Source organism: Mirounga angustirostris, unplaced genomic scaffold (assembly GCF_029215605.1).
Source record: "Mirounga angustirostris isolate CCGP_5_RB_7025 unplaced genomic scaffold, mMirAng1.0.hap1 SCAF_8, whole genome shotgun sequence".
Lineage (NCBI taxonomy): Eukaryota > Metazoa > Chordata > Mammalia > Carnivora > Phocidae > Mirounga > Mirounga angustirostris.
Window position 1 is genome coordinate 100,213,063 of NW_026991716.1, and position 18,234 is coordinate 100,231,296.

Here is an 18,234-nt window from a genome sequence, read left to right on the forward strand (position 1 = left end):
CTCAACATGTGTCCTAATTAATTAAATTCCAATCCATTGCTGCATCCTTAGAGATCTTGCTGAATCACAATTCTGCCATTTAGAATTTGAGCTCTCTCTGCAAGAAGTCCTTGCATATTTTAAACGTTTAGTTATTTATTGAGGTACAACCTTAATGAGAAGTTTCCTACCAAAGGACTTCATCTCACCACGTTCCCTCCTTCTGTCAAAAATAAATACACCCACACAAAAAAATAAAATAAACATATACACACACAAAAACCACAGTAAAATTTCTAAGTAGGCGTCTCTTCTTGTGGCAAGAGCAGAAAGGGAGAATAGAAAATCACTTTTTTTATTAAGAAACTTAAGGATTATTAAAGAAATCAAATGAAAAATATTCCTAATGCAGAACTACTGCCATCTTAAGGCCACTGCCCAGTATTACAAATCAGCTTTTGGTTCTATTTGGCTAAATGACTAATATTTAAGTGCTACCGAGATTAATTTTTAGGCATTTATATATATATTTTTCAAATTACTAAATAAACATTATCGTTTCCCTTTAAGCAAATTATATGATCCAGGGAAGATGTGGCGATTAGATTGTATAAAAAGTTAACATTACAATGTTTACTTTGGGGTATTTAGAAAAGCAGTTTTTTCTATGGGTTTTTTTGGAGGGGAGCAGGAAGAAAAAGAATCTTAAGCAGGCTCCACGCCCAGTGCCAAGCCCAATGTGGGCCTCAATCTCACGGTCCTGAGATCATGACCTGAGTTGAAATCAAGAGTTGGACATTTAACCAACTGAGCCACCCAGGCACCCCAGAAAAATACATTTTAAACTAACGAAAGAACAAACAAACAGAACTCTCCCTGCCCCCAAATAACAGTTTGGTAAATAACATTTACAATGTAGATATCAAATTGCAGTATTTTAAATTCACAAAAGATCATTTAGTGAGTTATAGAGTCTAAAACAAGCTAGCTGATCACAAATTATTTAGGTAAATAACAAGTAAAAGGCATACCTAAGGTTAAAGTTGCTAAGTTATAGTATTAACTGTATTAAAATATAGGTCAGTAGTAATGATGAAATTCAATTCTAGAAAATCAGCAAAAATATAACTTATTTCTGAGCATTTCTAAATTATTTCATAACTTTCGAGTTAAAAGGAAAACTCAGTATACGGAATACTAAAAAAATCCTAAAATTTCACAGCATAGTATTAATATTATACTCAAATAAAAATACCAAAATCCTTAAAACCAACAAATAACTTAAGCAAAAAAACTTAAGCAGAAGTTCATGTCATTTAGGGATCTTTCAAATGCAAATACTATTTACTAAATTTGACCCAGCATCATTGGTTAGGGTCAAATCTCCTTAATTAATGTCTTAGTTTGCTGAGACTGCCTTAACAGAATACCACAGACTTAGTGGCTTAAACAACAGAAAATTATTTCCTCACAGCTCTAGAAGCTGGAAGTCCAAGATCCAAGGTGCCAGTTGGGTAGGTTTCTGGTGAAACACTCCTTTTTTGCTTGCAGACTGAATCTTCTCCTTGTGTTCTCACATGGCCTTTCTTCTATGAATGCTTCAATGTGGTATCACTACTTCTTTTTATGACACCATCATATTAAATTAGGGCCCTACTCTTGTGACCTCATTTAACCATACTCAAAGTCCCTATCTCCAAAAATAGTCAACAGTGGGGCTTAAGGCTTCAACATATGAATTTGGGAAGTGGGGAGGGAACGACAATTCAGGCCACAACACTGACATATTTAATATTATCACTCAAAGAAACAAATTAATTGGTCTAAGAACATTGAACTCTTTCTTGGTTGATAACAGAACAGCTGTGGTATTTTATCAGTACATGTGATAAAAGTTTAATGTACAGGAAAAAAAGGAAACATTTTTATGTAAAAATAAGCCCTATGAAGCAAAGTAAATGTTTATATTTAAGTTCATGATTAGGTAAGGAGTGGGGGTGGGAGAGGGAACCATCCCACATGTTCTTAAAGGAGTTAGAATGAGGTGTGAGGTATAGGCCAGGAAAGGTGAATATAGCTCAGGGAGGGGTAAGAACTCTCAGGATGCCTGGAGTGCATTGTTTGCTAAATTCTCCCACAAAATGTCAATGTCTAGACTCTAGCAGAGAGCTCTTTGGACCTGAGGAATGTAAGAAATGTACAGCTGTCACTCAGCAAGCAGAAATGTCTGTTAATGAGCCTGTCCAAGTCTAAGGGCCAACTCCAGTCCCAGGGATACTTACATCAGGAAAAACAATCCTTTTGTACTCTTCCCTCTGGCAATGAATGCACTTGTACATTTACATTACTAAGGGAAGTCCCTAAAGTGGGTACAAGATACCCTTCAAGGAAACTTCTGGCCTTCAACGTGTAGTCTACCTGGCAGTTTGACCTGGGCAGGCCTACTGCAGGGGGCAAAGAGGACCATTAAAGTCAATGTCCCATGGCCAACAGAGTCATAAAAGGGAAAGAGCTACAAACTGTGAATCAATCCAGGTTCTTCTCTTTTGATTCACGGACATTAAAAACATGGTTGTTGGACTCTTATCAGTCAGTGAACAGCTCAATCTTCTTGAAGATTCTTTCCTCTTCCTATTCCAGAGAAATTTGTTTGGGGCTTTTTTCTTATCTTTTTTTTTTTTTTAATTTTATTTTATTATGTTATGTTAATCACCATACATTACATCATTAGTTTTTGATGTAGTGTTCCATGATTCATTGTTTGGGGCTTTTAAGAGCTATAATGGAACAAGTATCCAATTTATTCAAATGGGCCCACTAGGTATAATAAATATCCTACCTAATTGAACTATTTATTGCACTAAATTAATCCCTTGATTGGTCTATTGGCCTCATAAGGGTTAGTATTTGTAAGGGTTAAATGTAATTCTCAATGAATTATATTTTCATTATGTCATAACTATTGATTTTTTTTCCATTGGACAATGTTCCTTTAAATTTAACACAAGGAGTACAAAGATAATAGAATTACATTTTCTTTTTTAAAATGATATTGTATTTTCTCTTTTAAATAATTTTAAAGATCTCAAAGTCCTAGCTTTTCATATGGGTTCTCAAAATTAAATATCTTAAGCATCCATTGTATGCAACTTTTCTCCTATACACAGAGAATTGAGAGAATTCAGATTACTGAGAGAATTCAGATTACTGCGAGAATTCAGATTATTGCCACCTGAATCCTTTTGTGCTCTATAAATCTTAAAACCATCTGTGTGCAGAAAGTTTTCTATTCTGTAGCATGTTCTATCAACTTTCTGCTGTCCTTTCATTGAAAAATTCATTCCAATAAAAAATAGGATAATCAAGTAACAAAATAGCCAACGTTGATTTTTTAATCAGCGTTATTTTGCAATAATGCTCCTTCAACTCCTTCTAATAAATTTATTTTCTAATGCACTCCAGAGGGGAAATAGTGAAAGGTTTTTTAACTACTTAGGAAGCTACGAAATATTCAACCCTTAGCGAGCACGTGGGCCAAGAGACCTTCCAAATTCTAGGCTTTGTCAAAGGATATTAGTGAATAGAATTTTCGCCATAATCTTACCTTATTGCGCACAAGAGCAAAGGGTCGGGTCTAACTTTACAGTGTCCTGGTTTCTGTGGCACCTTGAAAACGAAGGGGAGCCCCGGCTAATTTTGTGGCAAAGGTTATGTGCCAACGGGGACTCAGCCGCACCCCCAGGTCCATCAGTGGTGGCGCGGCTCCCCGTCACCCCCGCCTTCGGGACCGCGGGGCGGGAGGGGGTGGCGATAGGGCGCCGGGACTCGTTCGGCGGCGGCAGTCGTCGCGCCGCGCGAGGGGCGGGGAGAAGCGTGGCCGGGGGCGGCGCTCGCGGGCGCGGGAAGCACTGGAGGCGGACGCGCTGCGTCCCGGGTCGGGGCTGCAGCCCCGCCCCGGTCCCGTCCGGTCCTGTCCCGCAGCGTCCCGCAGCGTCCCGCAGCGTCCCGTCCGCTGGCTCCTCGCGCCCTCCCGGCGCTCGAGGAGCTCTCCAGTGCTTCCAGCGCAGCCATGGCTCAGCACTTCTCCCTGGCCGCCTGCGACGTGGTCGGCTTCGACCTGGACCACACTCTGTGTCGCTACAACCTGCCCGAGAGCGCCGTGGTGAGTGGCGCGGGCTGCCCGGGGCGCACGGCGTGCACCTCGATGGCGGCCGGGGCTGGGCTTCCGTCCGGGCTCAGGCGGCGAGCGCTGCCGGGGGCCTGCAGCCGCCACGCCTCTGCGCAGAACTCGGCCTCCCACCGCGAGGCCGGGCGGAAGTGTGCAGCCCCCGGGCCCTGCCCGTGCGCGCCGCACCGGCTTATTGCGCCCAGCTATTAGCCAGCTTTGAGAGAGCGGTGGGGAAGAGAAGGGGCAAATTGTGCAGAATCGGGCTGGGGGAACGATTCCAGGGGCGGGGCCAGGGGAACTGGGGGTGTCTTTTGCGGATCCCTGGCCTTGGAACTTCCCTGCAAGTCATTCTGGGCTCCAGCAGCGCTCCGATACAAGCCACCTGGGCTTGTATTTGCCCGGTGTGCATTTTTCCTTTTGCGTGTCCATGCGACCACCTGTCAGGTTTTTTTTTTTTTTTTTTTTTTTAAGATTTTATTTATTTATTTGAGAGAGAGAGAGAGCATGAGAGAGGGGATGTCAGAGGGAGAAGCAGACTCCCCGCCGAGCAGGGAGCCCGATGCGGGATTCGATCCCGGGACTCCAGGATCATGACCTGAGCCGAAGGCAGTCGCCCAACCAACTGAGCCACCCAGGTGCCCCACCTGTCAGTTTTTAAACACTGCAGTCAGGGAGAGATTGTGTGGTGTATTGGAAGGAACGCTAGCCGAAAAGCCATGAGAATCTTAGCCCTAATTTTGTCTTCTACCAAGAGACGAAAATGAACATTTACTGCGCACTTCCTACGTGCACCATGCCCCCTTTGCATAAGTTCGAATCCTAACAACAGGCTACTAAGTTGGGGTCTTCCCAGAACTTTGGAAAGAAGGGGGAGTGGAGTATGTCTGATTCCACACCCTCAGGTGAATGGTCCTCCCTCCCCCATTCCTTCGGTTTCATACGGAAACTGATGTAAAAAATTCACAGAAATTTTTTAGTCAAAGATCTCTGAGCCTTTTAAAAGAGCTGACTAGGAGCACAGTGGTCAGAGCAGGGCTCCACGCCCAGACTGCCCAGCTTAGGGCACCAGCGTGTCCATTACTAGTTCTGTGACCTTGGGCAAGTTCCTTAACTTTTTTTCAATCCTCAGTTTCCCCATTTATAAAATGACACAAATAATTGGATTTACCGCAAAAGGTTGCAAGAATTAAGTGAGGAGTAATCGATGTGTAATGCTTAGAGCAGTGTCTGACCCATACAAGTGCTTTTATGGTTACCATCCAAACCATTTTTAAGCCTCACCATTTAGGTTAGCGCTCTGGGCCTCTGGTACAGACATCAGCCCATGCTGCTGCTCATCGGGGTGAGGTCAGTGCCCCATCGGAAGTTCAGGTACGTGTCAGAGGTCAAAACCGAGTGTCTGAATTGCTCATGTGCTATATTCATGTACAGATGCTAAAAAATAAAAAAGGTGTACCGTTCCTGCTTTCCTTCTATACAGGTGTTTCCTTGGTCATACTGAAAGTGGAGAAGGCTTTTCTTCTTGATCCTTTGGCTACTACTTTTTCTAGATCTTTGATTCATATTTTCCTTCCTCATGTGCCTTTCAAATTCCCTCCTGGAAAATGTGAGTTTTCTTGAATCTCCTCTGTGGCCACCTTCATCTGAAGGAAGTATTATTAAGCCACTCATGTTAAAACCCATTTTGTGCATGTGTGTGCATCACATCCCAGAATGCAAGATCCTCGAAGACAAGCATTCTTTTCTACAAACCTCAAATATAAGGGAGGCTTAAAGATTGAAAGAAACCTAGTGTGTTATGGATCCTGTTTGGCTTAGAAATCTTTTATGAAATGTCAGCAGTTTGCTTGCTGTGCACCATAATAGAGTTGGGTACAGAGATAGACACGGGCTTTCCAAGTGGCCATGTATTGGGTGAAGATGCAGAAGAGCTGGTTTCAGTGCCCTGTGGTGAGGGCAGTATTGGACCTTGCTGCAGACTGTCTCCTTGTTCCTGGAGGCCCTCCCTCCACCACACCAACTCCTCTGTCAGATCTCATCTTAAATAGCATTCCTTTTGGAAAGCTTTCCCCTGCCCCCTAAAGTTTACCCTTTCGTTCCCATCCCACCTCCAGTTTTCCATAAAACCTTTTAATTTCTTATAGCGTGTAAGCAGCTTAAAATTTCCTATTAACCTGTTGGAATCTACCCCTTGAGTCTAGAGCCGTGACTCCCTGACATCAGTATCTCTGACAGTTTCTTGTGTGTTCTGTGTGCTGAGCTGCATGCTTGGCATATACTAGGTTCGATCAGTAATTGTGGAATTACTGAATAAAAAATAGGTATTTTAATAACTGAATATGGCGCAGCCACTATTCTAATAAGCATTCAGTGTAAATGAACTGGTTAGATCTTTACAACAACTGTGAGGTAGTTGCTTTGTCACAGGCGTCGTTTAGCGATGAGGATAACGAGGCACAATAAGGATGAGTAGCTTATCCAGGATCATCCCACTAGCGGGCTTCTGTTCCCACCACCATGCTGTATGTGTGCCAAAAGGCCTAGAGGAGCCGCCTGGAGTGACTGGTGGCTTGAGCTGGGTCCCAGTGCAGGAGTTAAAGGGGGCAGGTGAGGAGGCAGAGGGGAGCGCTTCGGACAGAGGAAATACAGCCAGGGCAAGGACCTGGGCATGAGAACTCTGGGAAGTGCCGGGTGTCCAGCAGCAGGCGAGGAGCTGCAGGAGAAGATGGTGAAGTTAGTGGTGACTACGTCACGGAACACTGTGAGGGCCTCTCCCATCAGTGTCATAGGCACTTAATAAATGCAGAGTGTTATGCAAACAGGGGACTGGATGTGTCAGCTCACCTGGGGGCTCAGGAAAGCCATCCTGGAAATGATGACCCCTGTGCACCTCCTGGGGTTGCAGACTCAGAAGTGGATGGGGCCAGGCAGTTAGCCCCGATGTGGGAGTTGGGGTGCGGCCTGGGACAGCCAGGAGATTGGGTTTGCCTTCTGAGGACACAACCACACTCAACTCTTGCCAGCATCTATCTGCCATGAGGAAGTAGGGGCTCAGTCTCTTAAGAGATCTAATTCTTTTAAGATAAGTTAGAGATCTGGGGGCGCCTGAGTGGCTCAGTCGGTTAAGCGGCTGCCTTCAGCTCAGGTCATGATCCCAGGGTCCTGGGATCGAGCCCCGCATCGGGCTCCCTGCTCGGCGGAGAGCCTGCTTCTCCTTCTCCCTCTGTCTGCCGCTCTGCCTACTTGTGCTCTCTCTCTATCTTTGTTAAATAAATAAATAAATAATCTTTAAAAAAAAAAAAAAAGATAAGTTAGAGATCTGAACTTGTTAAAAAAAAAAAAGAAAGAAAGAAATCTGACCTTGTATGAGAAGTCTCTCAATTTTTAAATGTTAGTTCCCATTTTCAAACAGCAGGATTATAGGGTGGCGAGACAGATTTAGCACAGAAAAATACAGAGCACCCAGTTCAATTTGAATTTCAAATAACAAAAACATTTTTATTAGATGTGTGTTCTGCAGGGGATGTGCTTATACTAAAAAATTCATTGTTGTTTATCTGAAAATTGAATTTAGCTAGGTATTTCCTATTTTATCTGGCAACCTGTAGGGGGAACCAAACATCATTTGTGGTCTGCATACAACTTACAGGACATGAATGTGCAGCTGATGTGCAGTGTGCGTTATTAGTCACGTAAGACTATGAGCGAGTCAGTGGCCCCAAAGGCTGGGAGAGGAAGGGGGCTGTCCGTGGAGGCCCTGTGCCATCAAGGTTTCTGGGGTGACTCAACAAAATAGAAAAATATCCAAGAACCAAGGCCTTTGGACTAGGACAGGTTTCAAAGGCACAGACTCCCTTATTTTTTCAGCACCACTATTCTCTGGTTCTCCCGGCACATTGACCTCATTCTCTCCTATTACAGAAACTTCTCCTCCATGAGGTAAGGAACACAGCTGTGGACGCCCCATTGGCAGCCCTGCTGGAAAGGGCTCCTTTCTCTCAGGAAGGTATCCAACCTCATTGGAATCACGTGCCCAGATCTTTATCAGGATTGTTAAGGGGTGAGAAAGTACAAGACTGACTAAAGTGCCTTGATCAGAGGCGAGTTTAAGGTAGCTTGAAAGTGGCCATGGTGGGAATATTTATACCGTGGAAATGGGCACATGGTACTTATCAGGGCCTTTTTTTTTTTTAACTGGCATAAGACTGATAATAAACAGCAAATACTTAAATTGAATCTACTTCTATGTCAGGCACTGCTCTAAAGCACTTTACATCTGTTAATCCCACAGCACTGGTTCCCTGCGAGGCAGGATCATGATGTGTATTTTTTATTGTCCATAGTATTCTGGACCTCAGAGTGACTCAATACATTTTTTATTGATTTTTTTTTTTTTATGATTGAATGAAAATCCATAGAACATGGAAAGCCAATGATTTTCAGTCATCTCTGGGCTTCAGGAATCCTGTATGACCTCACCTGGACCCTACCCTAGCCTGTAGGCCTGAGATTTTTGGGTGGTTTTAAGAGCCGTAACCATGTTTCTGAACCACCGCCAGGGTTGAGAAGTGTTGATATATAGTGTTGACATAATGTGAGCTATTAACAATTGACATGGTTCAGGGTCACACTACATTGCATGGGAGTACATGTATAGTGATTTTAATTAGCTTTAGGACAGAGAACAGCTCTATTTGACAGGGAGCTTTTGGTTTCTCTGCACTCATCTCCTGACGCTTACACCCAACCCCCAAATCCAGGCATGTGTGGGCCTCTGGGTTTCTGGACTTGGTGTGCTCCCCTCCCTCTGGATTCACCCAGCTAACTGCTACAGCTTGCAGGGGTCAGTGTAAACATCATCATCTCAGGGAGGCCTTCTTCCATCCCTTTCACTGTGTCTCTACCTTCTTCTCCCTTGTGCCACCTCATGCTGTCAAAGAGGCTTTGGGTTAACATAGAGAAGAAGGGTCAAGTTGCTCAAGTATCTTCTTGCATACTGCTCGGTCTGATCCCAGAGCAGCGTTCTGCCTCAGATTCAAGTGCCTCTGGTGCTGGCTTAATAACATTCTTTGAAGGAGAATGGGGTAGGGAGAGTGTGGACCTTTATCCACCTTTTGCCTCCTTTTTGCTTGGCGTACACAGTTCTCTAAAAATTTGAGCCAACTCTTTAGAAAAAATAAGACACATCACTCAAACACTTGGGATTTTGTCACTGAGAAATCAGAAGATCCATTTATCTTTGTACTTATTTCCAGAAGCTTCCTTCATCCTTTTCCCTCAGTTTTTCTTATGGCAGAGAAATAAGATATTTCCTGCATCTAATGGAAGCTCCTTGATTCCTCCTTCAGGTCATCTGCCTGGTCCCCATGTATATTTCCTTTTGAGACTACCCTGTGTCAGTGACAAAACTAAAACAACTTAGTGACAGGTTTGATGTCCTTTATTCAGGGGAAAATAATCTATGAATTGGGGAGGAACAGTGCCTCACAAGCACGGTCCACTAAGGATGGGCTGAGGATAGATGTAATGATAGAGTGGTCAATATGTTTATCATCGTGGTGATGTGTTAAGTAAGTTTACAAAGCTTTGTCAGGTCTTAATGATCTCCAACCCTTAGAATTCAGGAGTAAGATTGATAGTCATCCTTGGTTATGTATTTGTATACTGGTGGTCTAATTCTGCAATATAAAAAGACACAGTAGCTACCCGGGGCTCTCAGGGGTGGATAAATCGCTTGCATTAAAGGGGGATTGGGGCACCTGGGTGGCTCAGTCGTTAAGCGTCTGCCTTTGGCTCAGGTCATGATCCCGGGGTTCTGGAATCGAGCCGCGCATCAGGCTTTCTGCTCAGCGGGAAGCCTGCTTCTCCCTCTCCCACTCCCCCTCCTTGTGTTCCCTCTCTCACTGTGTCTCTCTCTGTTAAATAAATAAATAAAATCTTAAAAAAAAAAAAAATAAAGGATTAAACTGCAGAACTTCACAATTAGAGATATTTCTCTCCCATCTGCCCCATGAGTAACTCCAGTAGGTTTTCAAGTCTGAAATTAGGAATGAATAGTGAATTTTATATTTAATCTTTCTTTATTCCTTCTTGTTATTTATAGCTCATTTATAATAGCTTTGCTCAGTTCCTGGTCAAGGAGAAAGGGTATGACAAGGAATTGCTAACTGTGACTCCAGAGGATTGGGATTTCTGGTAAGTTCTTTTTTTTTTAAGGTCTTCCCATTCCCTCTGATTCTTAAATGTTGCTGATAAAATTTTAATGCTTCCTCTTCTATGGAGACATAAAGTGAAATCTGAAACTGAGTCAAAGGACAAAATGCTTTCTATATTAAAAAGTTTTATGTTTCATGAATTAAAGCCTTTTCTACTTTAAATTTAGACTTATTTAATTAAATATGTAAATAACTGATTTGGATATTTGTGTATGGCTGAAGTTTGTCATAAGTTTCAGAGGTTATTAAGAACTGTCTCTAAAATTTACATTTTTTGTAAAAAAAATTTGCTTTATTGCCTTTCAAATACAGAACCGTAGAAGCAGAAGAATCATATTTTGAATAAAGGTCTGAACTGGGACATTTGGTTTTCTATAATTTGAATAGACATTCCTATGTCTAAGACTCTTACTGCTTACTTCTTTCCTGGGTTAGGTTTTTCCACTTCCCAAGGCTTATTTTGTCCCTCTTCCTCATCTAAACAACAAAATTAAAATCCTGTACTTTAACATTGCTCAGTGGAAAATTAATAATAACCCTACAACACACAGAAACACATGCAAAATTAATTCTAGAGCAATGATGTTCATCTATTACATATTTCTGCAATGTTTGGTTAGTCCTTTTTGATGTATCCCTTTTGTAAAAAGAAGAAACAGAAATATTTTGCTATATAAAACTGCTGACTCTAGAAATTTTACTGTGAACCAGAGTCAGTAATGCTTCTAAAGTACCCTGTCATTTTTTATTTAATTCTCTTGGTATTTGGTGGCCATTATACCTCCTTGCTTTTATTATTCATAATAATGAATCTGTACCCACTTTTCTCCCCAAATCCCACAAGTCTTTTACAGCGAGGAACCTAAAACTTAGTATTTGACTTTATTTTAGTGGTTTTCAATAATATGCCCTGCCCAGAGGTCAAGTTTTTATAACCTGACCCAAATGGAGGCAATTTGTGAAGAGTATAGGAGAAAACCTGGCTACAAGCTTATCTGGCAGAATATAAATGTGGGCATGCATGTGTATTTTATTTAATGAAAAACATTTGCACGTTTTAACAGAGACATACAATGATGTTCCTTTTTTTTTGTTCTCTTTAAGTTTTAGATTCCTCTTTTTTAAAAGCATAAGGATTTTACAACCTAAATATGCTGTCTTTCAGTTTCCCACGTGACGATTTTCCTTATGTACTTGTTCTGTGGATGCCACTTAATTTTAGGATTCCTGGATATTCTTATTTTTTTGACTAGCGTATCATTCATGTGGGTGGGAGAATCCCTTTTTAGCATTGTGACTTTTTGAAAATATAGATTATTATTCTTAGGTTAGCTGAATCTGTGAATTGATTGGTAATCAGACTTTTCTATTTTAGTTGCAAGGGCTTGGCATTGGATCTAGAAGATGGGAACTTCATTAAACTTGCAGATAATGGCACTGTGCTCAGGTAATAAAATTTAGTTGTGAAGTCAAAACTTTTTTTCCAGGACACTTTATATAGCATTTGATTGTTAAGTTCTGGGTTAAATAAGATTATTATTTTTATTAATCAGGTGACAGATCCTGTGCCTATGTTTCTTTGTATGACTTGTTTGAACAATTTAAATACAGATCTGAAAGGATTGGACTTAAAGGTCTAGTTCTTTTAAATTTAGCTCACCAGAAATATTTGCAGGAAATCCAGTAGAAATTTAATAACTTGCTTCATCTCATTGACCACCCCTCCCACAAAAGAGCCTGGGGATTATGTTGTGTTAGATAAGTGCATAGTTGCCTGAAATAAAGTTAGATTTCTTTTTATTAAGAAAGAAGGATAGAATGGATGTTGGGTAGGGGTTGCTGGTCTATGCACACCTCTCCTTCTTTCTCCATTTGTCCAAATTTGTCCCTTCTGTGCAGGACTGATGTTGTATTCCAGCTCCTTCTGCAGGTTTTTCTAGTCATTTCGAACCTTCATCCATCTCCCTCTCTCACACTCAGTGCTGACGCCCTTTCCTTCCCTCCCCTTGGGGTGCACCAGGCACTTTTGAGTGTTGGAGAGCGGGACCAGCAGTTGAGAAGCTCCTGCCACCACTGCTCTGAGTCTTACAGAGGGCGCGAGGGAGTGGGCATCTGTTTCTCCCCTAACACCAATAGTAGAGGCAAGACAACATGGTCACACAGCTGTGCGATTTATTATTTATATTAACGTGATCCGAGTTGAAGGAAAGGACACTCAGCACGGGTTATCCCTGGTACATACTCTCCCTTTTGATACGTCATTCTTTTTGCACAGTACAAACTCATACTCTACCCTAGACCTTATCCTAAGGTGCAGATAACTAGAGCAGGTGTGGCCCCACCTCTGAATATTTTGTTACTCGTTTGCACGTTTCTTGCCTTGGGCAACTAGAGGTTATTTATGTATGTAGGTATGTATACATTTGTATGTACGTATGTGTACATACTCTGTGCAGCTCTGACCTTAAACTCAGCTATCAGATTCGTACAGTGTACTTAGCCCTCTTCAGTCATAGTTCAAAGAATGTAAGGCATTCTACAGTTTTGGTTCTTTCTTTCATTGTTATGTCTGTCTGTCCTCCTTCTCAACGTCCCTCCCCTGAGGTCTGACCCCCTCCATCCAAGTTTTAGCTCCCCCGCAGTTTCTCCTGGATTCACTAGCTCATCTCCTTGATGCCTGCTTTCCTCCAATAGAGCAAATTCCTGTGCCATCATATGTTCTACTCCAGATTCCTCCATCTTTACATATAGCTTTCTAAAGCATTGTCCCCTTTATAGAAAGGAGCCCATTTTGATTTTTCCATTTGTTCTCACCCCATTGCTTTTCCCCCTCCTTTTCCCCGTGTTCTCTCTGCAGCTGCCACCCAGTCTGTGCACATTCCAGTTAGACTACCTTTATCTTCAAACGACAACTTCTCAGGAAAGAATTTTCTTGCGGAGAAATAGTTTCGATATTGTAGGTCTAGAGCAGCTAGCATGGGGTGGACCTCAGAGTGAGTTGCTCCTGATTACTTACTTGTCGGTAGGTGGATGAAATGGACGAAGAACTTAGGGACATGCCTTATAGAGCCCTAAAGGGGGAAATCATCCAGTTGGAAACGGAAAAAAGAAAACTGGGTTCGTTTTAGGGGGGACCACGCATAGCAAGGCTGGAGGAAGGGGTATTCAGAGGAGGCACTGATGAGCATTGTACCCCGTCTCCCCAAACCAGGGCAAGCCACGGCACAAACATGATGGCTCCTGAGGCACTGGTGGAGGAGTATGGCAGGAAGGAGTGGAAGCACTTCATGTCTGACGCGGGAATGGCTTGCCGATCAGGTATGGCTCGTGCGGGGCAGCACCACCATGGCCGCCCCTTGGGTTTTGGACCTTGGACCCGTGGTGTGAGGACAGGAAGCATGCCATCTTGCCTCCTCTTGGCCCGGATGCACAAGGGAGCAGCTGTGGTTTGATAGGAACAGGATGTGTTTTTCCACACGTGTCTCATGTCTCTTTGGCAGTTGATTCTGCTTTATTTTAGGTTTTGTTGATTCTCCTTTTACGTCCACTTGTTCTAGAGTGAAAAGACTAGCACCCAGGAATAATACATTCCTCAGTCGTCCATATTTTTTTATCAGTTTATTACATGCTCAGTCCTTGCTTTAATTTCTCCATTACCCATTTCTCCTCACATTCATACTACCCCCCATTTCTTGTTTTCTTGAATTCTCTTCTTTACTGCCAGCTCTAGTATCTTCTATCTTCTGCCTTTATCTTTTCTTTTCCCTTATTTTAAATAATTTCACACATTTTCCCCACTGTCTTTAAAGAAATTCACCATGTGTAAATATGAAAAGGTTTCTCAGAAATGATTTGTAGACATTGATGTGCATAAATTAATAAGGAATGATTAAGACATTGTTATAAACAAATAGATCTTATTATAATTGTTAGTTTTTCATTTGTTCTAAATTTTTGTGCCATCTTCTCCCACACTTCACTTTTTTTTTTTTTAAAGATTTTATTTATTTGTTTGAGAGAGAGAGAATGAGAGAGCACATGAGAGGGGGGAGGGTCAGAGGGAGAAGCAGACTCCCTGCCAAGCAGGGAGCCCGACGCGGGACTCGATCCAGGGACTCCAGGATCATGACCTGAGCCGAAGGCAGTCGCTTAACCAACTGAGCCACCCAGGCGCCCCACACTTCACTTTTGAAATGCACTGTTCTCCTTCAGAAAATGTAGTAACCTGAGGGGCACCTGGCTGGCTTGGTCGGTGGAGCATGCGACTCTTGATCTTGGGGTTGTGAGTTCGAGCCCCATGTTGAGGGTAAAGTTTACTTAAAATAAAATCCTAAAAAAAGGAAAGAAAATGTAGTAACCTGAAAATAGTTGGAGTTACTCCTTGTTACAATTAGATTTGCTGTGTTACATTCACTGCCTTTTGAGAGTTTGTTTTGTTTTTGTCCTGAGATGAAAATGTCAGGAAATGAGTGCTCTTGGTAAAATAAGTTGAGAGGAAAACAGATTTCAAATTGGGGATCGAGATGGAATGCTTCCACACATCTCAAGTCCCAGTGGCTGGTGGAAGTTAAATGGGTGTCTGTGTAGCCTTTTACAGCCTAAAACAGAGAACGGCTATTTGCTCTCCAGAAGCAGGCAGTTGTAGATAACTTTCCCAGAAAGGCCAGGCACGGAGTTAAGTGTTACACTCTAACATCCGTTCAGAAACAGAGAGTACTTAAAGAAGTAAAGTATTTCTCAGCCAGGAAAAGAGCATTCACCCAGGATGACCCACAGTTTGCTCACTGCTCTGCCCACTAGAGAGCGCCACCTCCTGGAATCAGCAGCTTCCCTCTGGTGCTCAGTTTACCCAGGAGCGCTCTGAGGATGAGCTTGGAATTTATCTCCTCTTAATTGGGTTGGTTAGGGAAGTGTTTCCCATTTATGTGCTCAGTGGTCAGGTGGTGGTGACACATAACAAAGGCCTATTGTTCCTGCCAGATCATAAGGGAAAGCTTGATGCCTTCAAAAAGGAATACTATTTTTTTAATGTAGAGACATATAAAAGAAAAAAGTGGCCTGCGATTCCACAACCCAGTTAAACTTTGTTTACGTTAAAAAAAATAATGTGAGCATAGGGTTAGAAAATTTAAATATTATAGAAAAGAATAAAATGAAGAATTCATTATCTCCAACTCCTGTTGTCCCCCAGAATCCCCTTTCCCTGAAGCTTATTTCTCAAAAGCACATGAAAGGGATCATACATTTCCTGCACTGTGCTCTTTTTAATTGACGTCTTTGAGATCCTGTCACATTAGCACACACACAGATGCACCTCGTTCTGTTAAATGCTGGTGTGCCCTGCCGTCCAGTGCCGTCCATCAGTCTGTTCCTAGTACACGTTTGCATTGTGTCTGGAGTTTGGCCGTTACAAACAAGCCTGCGGTAATGTTTTCATACGTGTGTATTTTGCACTTTTGTAAATTCCTAGAAGTGCTCTAAGGATATATAGGTTTAAAAATTTTAGGGCAACCCTCTCAGGTCCCCTCCATCTTTGGGAGCTTTATACTATCACTCAGTGAACTTTGTTTTACTATCATTCAATAAACTTTGCTTTGCTGCCCACCAAAAAAGAAAATAAAGTAAAATTTTGATCAGTATAGCCAAATAAGGACCTTCATTTAAGGAGAGCATTATAAAGTGCATTCCCTACCAGTACATTTAGGTAATTTAAAGCATTGATGGACAGAGACATTTTACTGACAGTTTATTTGATAATCCCTTTGCCAGTTGTTGCACTGGCAGGAGTATGGTTTTCATTACCAGCCAATTTCCAAAGAGCAAGTCCTTTTGATCCCCCCCACCCGCCGTCAACTGGTAGATTATGCAGAAACAGCTTAGTGTAGCAGAAACCACGGGGGAGGTGGAGACAGGTGGTCCTGGCTCATATTGACTGTTCCTTGCTGGGCAAAGTGATCTGGTCAATTACTAAGCCACTCTTAGCATCACTTTGCTCACCTTTAAGGGAAGGTGGTATCACTCATCTGCACAATTGAGAACATTGTGCTAACATAAATTGTTCTCTTGCCCTCAGTCACTCACTCGCCTCTGTTCTGTTACCAGTACGAGTAGGCAGTTTACAAAGTACGTAGTGTTGGCAATGGCTTCTTGGGGAACGGTTTCTCAGTGGACAGAGGTTAAGGATTATAGGACTTGTCTGGACTTAGAGGCTTGTTTTATTGAACAGAACTCACTAATCCCTTTATTGCCAGTAAGCTCTCTGCTTCTAAGGAGGGGCGAGAGTCAAAGCTTTCATGGGGTACAGTCTTTGAGTTTCGGTGGAGAAAGAGGCATTGAGAGCAGCCTGGCCCAGTTCATAGGTCAGGACTGAGCAAGCCTCGGTGTGTCCACACAGCGGTCATCCAGCCCACATTTGACAGTCCAGTGAGTCAGCCCCTTGGGTTGTGGGAGGGAGTCTCATTAAACCCATGAGCTGTTTGATTAGATCCCACCCAAGACTCACGATCAGTATTCCAGCTCTTTAACTGAATTTTGTGTTAATGGCCACAAAGGGAGCGACAGGGGAAGGGAAAAGCAAGGGGGCGTAACCAGCAGTGACGACAGTTCTCCTGCTGCCACGGTGCCCGGAGTGTCTGGCCACTCTGGTGTCACAGGCAGGAGAGTAGGTCAAGTGCAGGATCATGGACCTTGGGAAGCTGTGCCCACTGTCCTAGTCTTGGGAGCCCTGGAGCATCACGTGACCTCATAGCACAGCAGAATGTGAGCAGAAATGCACGTGGGATATTACCTCCCTTTTCCTCCAGATGCCTGGTTCCTCACACTGACAAAGCCATCCTGACCTTCCTGAGGGGTGAAAAGTAATCTAAGATGTTCTGCCAATAATTTCAGCTGTAAGAGTGAAAACCAGGAAGATCATGCCAACCAAACTATTTTTAACTGAGGGAAAGGATATGTAAACCCACACAGCCATATTGTGAATTAACAGGAGGAGAACTTTTGACTTTATTTCTTATACGTTCTTAATAATTTGATATGAAGAAGTGACGGGCATTAAATGACATTTAAAGGGATAGACATCTGGCCCCTGCAGAGGGTTTTCTCCTAATTTACCTGCGGCACTCCCTAATTCCAAAAATCCATTCCATTGTTAGATCATTCATTCATTCAACAAACATTTGTTGAGTGCCTGCAGTATGCTGGGTATCGTGCTTAGTGGACACTAAGGAACAAGACTGCTGTGTTCCATAGCTTCATACCTAGCTTGCAAATGGGAAGAAGGGAGGACTTGAAATCAGGCACCTGTAATACTGTATGCAATAGTTATGACCATTCGAAAAGTACTTTCTCACATTAAACTACAATCTGGCTTCACCTTTGGTTCTGTTTGAGTCTTCTTTGTACAAGGGTTCTCTAGGGATTCTAGGACATTGGGATCCCCCCAAAGCAGAGTGGTTGGTCCCGATCTGGTATACAGGAGTGAGACAGTGGAGACGGTGAGCCATAGAAGGAAGGAACAGTGGGGCCTGGATTCCACTGGGATCTCTGAGAAGCACTGAGAGTACCTCCCAGAGTTGTCAATCCAAGGGACGGGAGCCTTCACTGGCCCCTTAACTTGAGACTCACCCACTGGCTCCTGGTCGAGGCTTACCACATGAGCCACCTGGACTCCATAGCCTTCTGGGGAAAGTGCATGACACAGGTGTGCTTGAGGTGGGATGATGCCATTTAGCACAGCAGTGGCTGGGATCAGACAGGAGCCAAAGGAATGTGACATGGGTCATCAAGTGTCTGCCCAGGGATGGCAGAGTCCAAAAGTGACATCTGCACCAAGGAAGGGCTCCAGTTTAATTCTGTGCTAGGGCCAAACAGGAT

General features: G+C 42.9%; 1 protein-coding gene across 7 annotated transcripts in view; it reads left to right on the forward strand.

Moving 5' to 3' along the window:
- The first annotated feature begins 3,890 nt into the window (after positions 1-3,890).
- NT5DC1 (5'-nucleotidase domain containing 1) overlaps positions 3,891-18,234 on the forward strand; it is a 146,989-nt gene continuing 132,645 nt past the window's right edge. For 2 of the 7 annotated variants that reach the window (XR_010413739.1, XM_054505516.2), the window contains exons 1-4: positions 3,892-4,141; positions 10,251-10,342; positions 11,738-11,809; positions 13,574-13,680. Coding sequence is in view for 6 of the 7 variants with exons in the window: in XM_054505516.2 (XP_054361491.1) it covers positions 4,049-4,141; positions 10,251-10,342; positions 11,738-11,809; positions 13,574-13,680 (364 nt within the window). In the remaining variant the exon portion in view is untranslated. Of the gene's footprint in view, positions 4,142-10,250; positions 10,343-11,737; positions 11,810-13,573; positions 13,681-18,234 lie in introns of all 7 variants that reach the window. The other 5 variants (XM_054505515.2, XM_054505518.2, XM_054505517.2 and 2 more) reach the window with 4 other exon arrangements.